The 1,111-nt window shown below is 65.1% G+C and overlaps 1 protein-coding gene across 1 annotated transcript in view; it reads right to left on the reverse strand.

Moving 5' to 3' along the window:
* The window catches only part of EIF1B (eukaryotic translation initiation factor 1B), a 2,977-nt gene extending 2,415 nt beyond the window's left edge, over window positions 1-562 (reverse strand). The window contains exon 1 of the mRNA XM_004377306.2: window positions 254-562. Coding sequence (XP_004377363.1) covers window positions 254-284 — 31 coding nt within the window. The 5' untranslated portion in view covers window positions 285-562. The remainder of the gene's footprint in view (window positions 1-253) is intronic.
* Between the last annotated feature and the right edge of the window lie 549 nt (window positions 563-1,111).

A 1,111-nucleotide genomic window follows, 5' to 3' on the forward strand; every position in this document is an offset into this window, starting at 1 on the left:
GGGCTGCGCGAGCTGTCGCCGTCGGGCGGCGGTCCGCGGCCGAGGGTCCGAGGACCCGCAGGCGGGGGTCGCCGGGGGCGCAGTCGCCATTTTCTGGGCCCCGAGACAAAGCCCAGTCGGGGTGCGGGGAGGGCAGAAAGGGGGTCCTCTGAGCGGTGCTCCCGGCAGGCGGCCCCGGGGAGGGTGGGCAGGGGCGGCCAGACGGCCGAGAGGCGCGCGGAGAAAGAGGGGAGCGGCGGCGACCACATCTTACCGAAAGATTGGAGGTTCTGGATAGTGGACATGCGATACTAATGTGAGGCCGGTGAGGGGATAAAATTCCTACGGGGCCCGCCCGGATCACCGTGTCAGGAGGCTGTAGTGGCGAGAAAACGGAAATAAATAAGGAAAAGCTTCGCCCCGGGGTTGGGATTCGACTGCAGCGTTTGCGGCGGCGGAAGCCGGGAGGAGGCAGGAAGAGGCTAAGGAGGAGGCGGAGGAAGAGGCGGCGGCGACAGACGGGAAGACGCGAGAGAAGAGGCGGCGCTGCAGCTTCTCCCACAAAATGGCCGATGGAGACTATTTAGTCGCGCCCGCCGCCCCTGCCACGTGACCCGCTCGCGCCAGGAATCTTGGGATTTGTAGTTTTCCGGAGGTGACAGAACCAAGAAAGCCTAGAGCCCTCGGACTTCCGGGACCGCACTTCCCGGCAGGGAGTGCGCCCGCTGGTCCCGGGAGGCCACGGTGGGGCCGCTGCTTGGCCGGTAAAGGTCGCGGCGGCTGCAGGTCCGACCAGAATAAGCAGCTTTGGGGTAGGGTTCCCTGCGCGCTCTCAAATTGTCCCTCCGGTTCCTTTTCCTCTCCGGTGGTACATTGGCGGCACGGAGGGGTGGGAGCTGGAGGGATAATGCCCGTCAGTCACCCTCGAAACTCCCGGTAATGGCGAGTAAAATATCGAGGTGCCTGGCAGGTGCAAAACAAGCCTCCTGGCCCCGGCTTTCGACTCGACGGCCGCCCCTCAGCACCTCCCGGCTCGAAATCTCAGCTCCCAGTTCAGGAGCCATGTTGGGCTCCACTGAAGTTCGCGGTGGGAGTCTACCCGCGTTGGGCTGACCTCTGATTGCCTAGGGCG

This window comes from Trichechus manatus, unplaced genomic scaffold (genome assembly GCF_000243295.1).
Source record: "Trichechus manatus latirostris isolate Lorelei unplaced genomic scaffold, TriManLat1.0 scaffold00049, whole genome shotgun sequence".
NCBI classification, from domain to species: domain Eukaryota; kingdom Metazoa; phylum Chordata; class Mammalia; order Sirenia; family Trichechidae; genus Trichechus; species Trichechus manatus.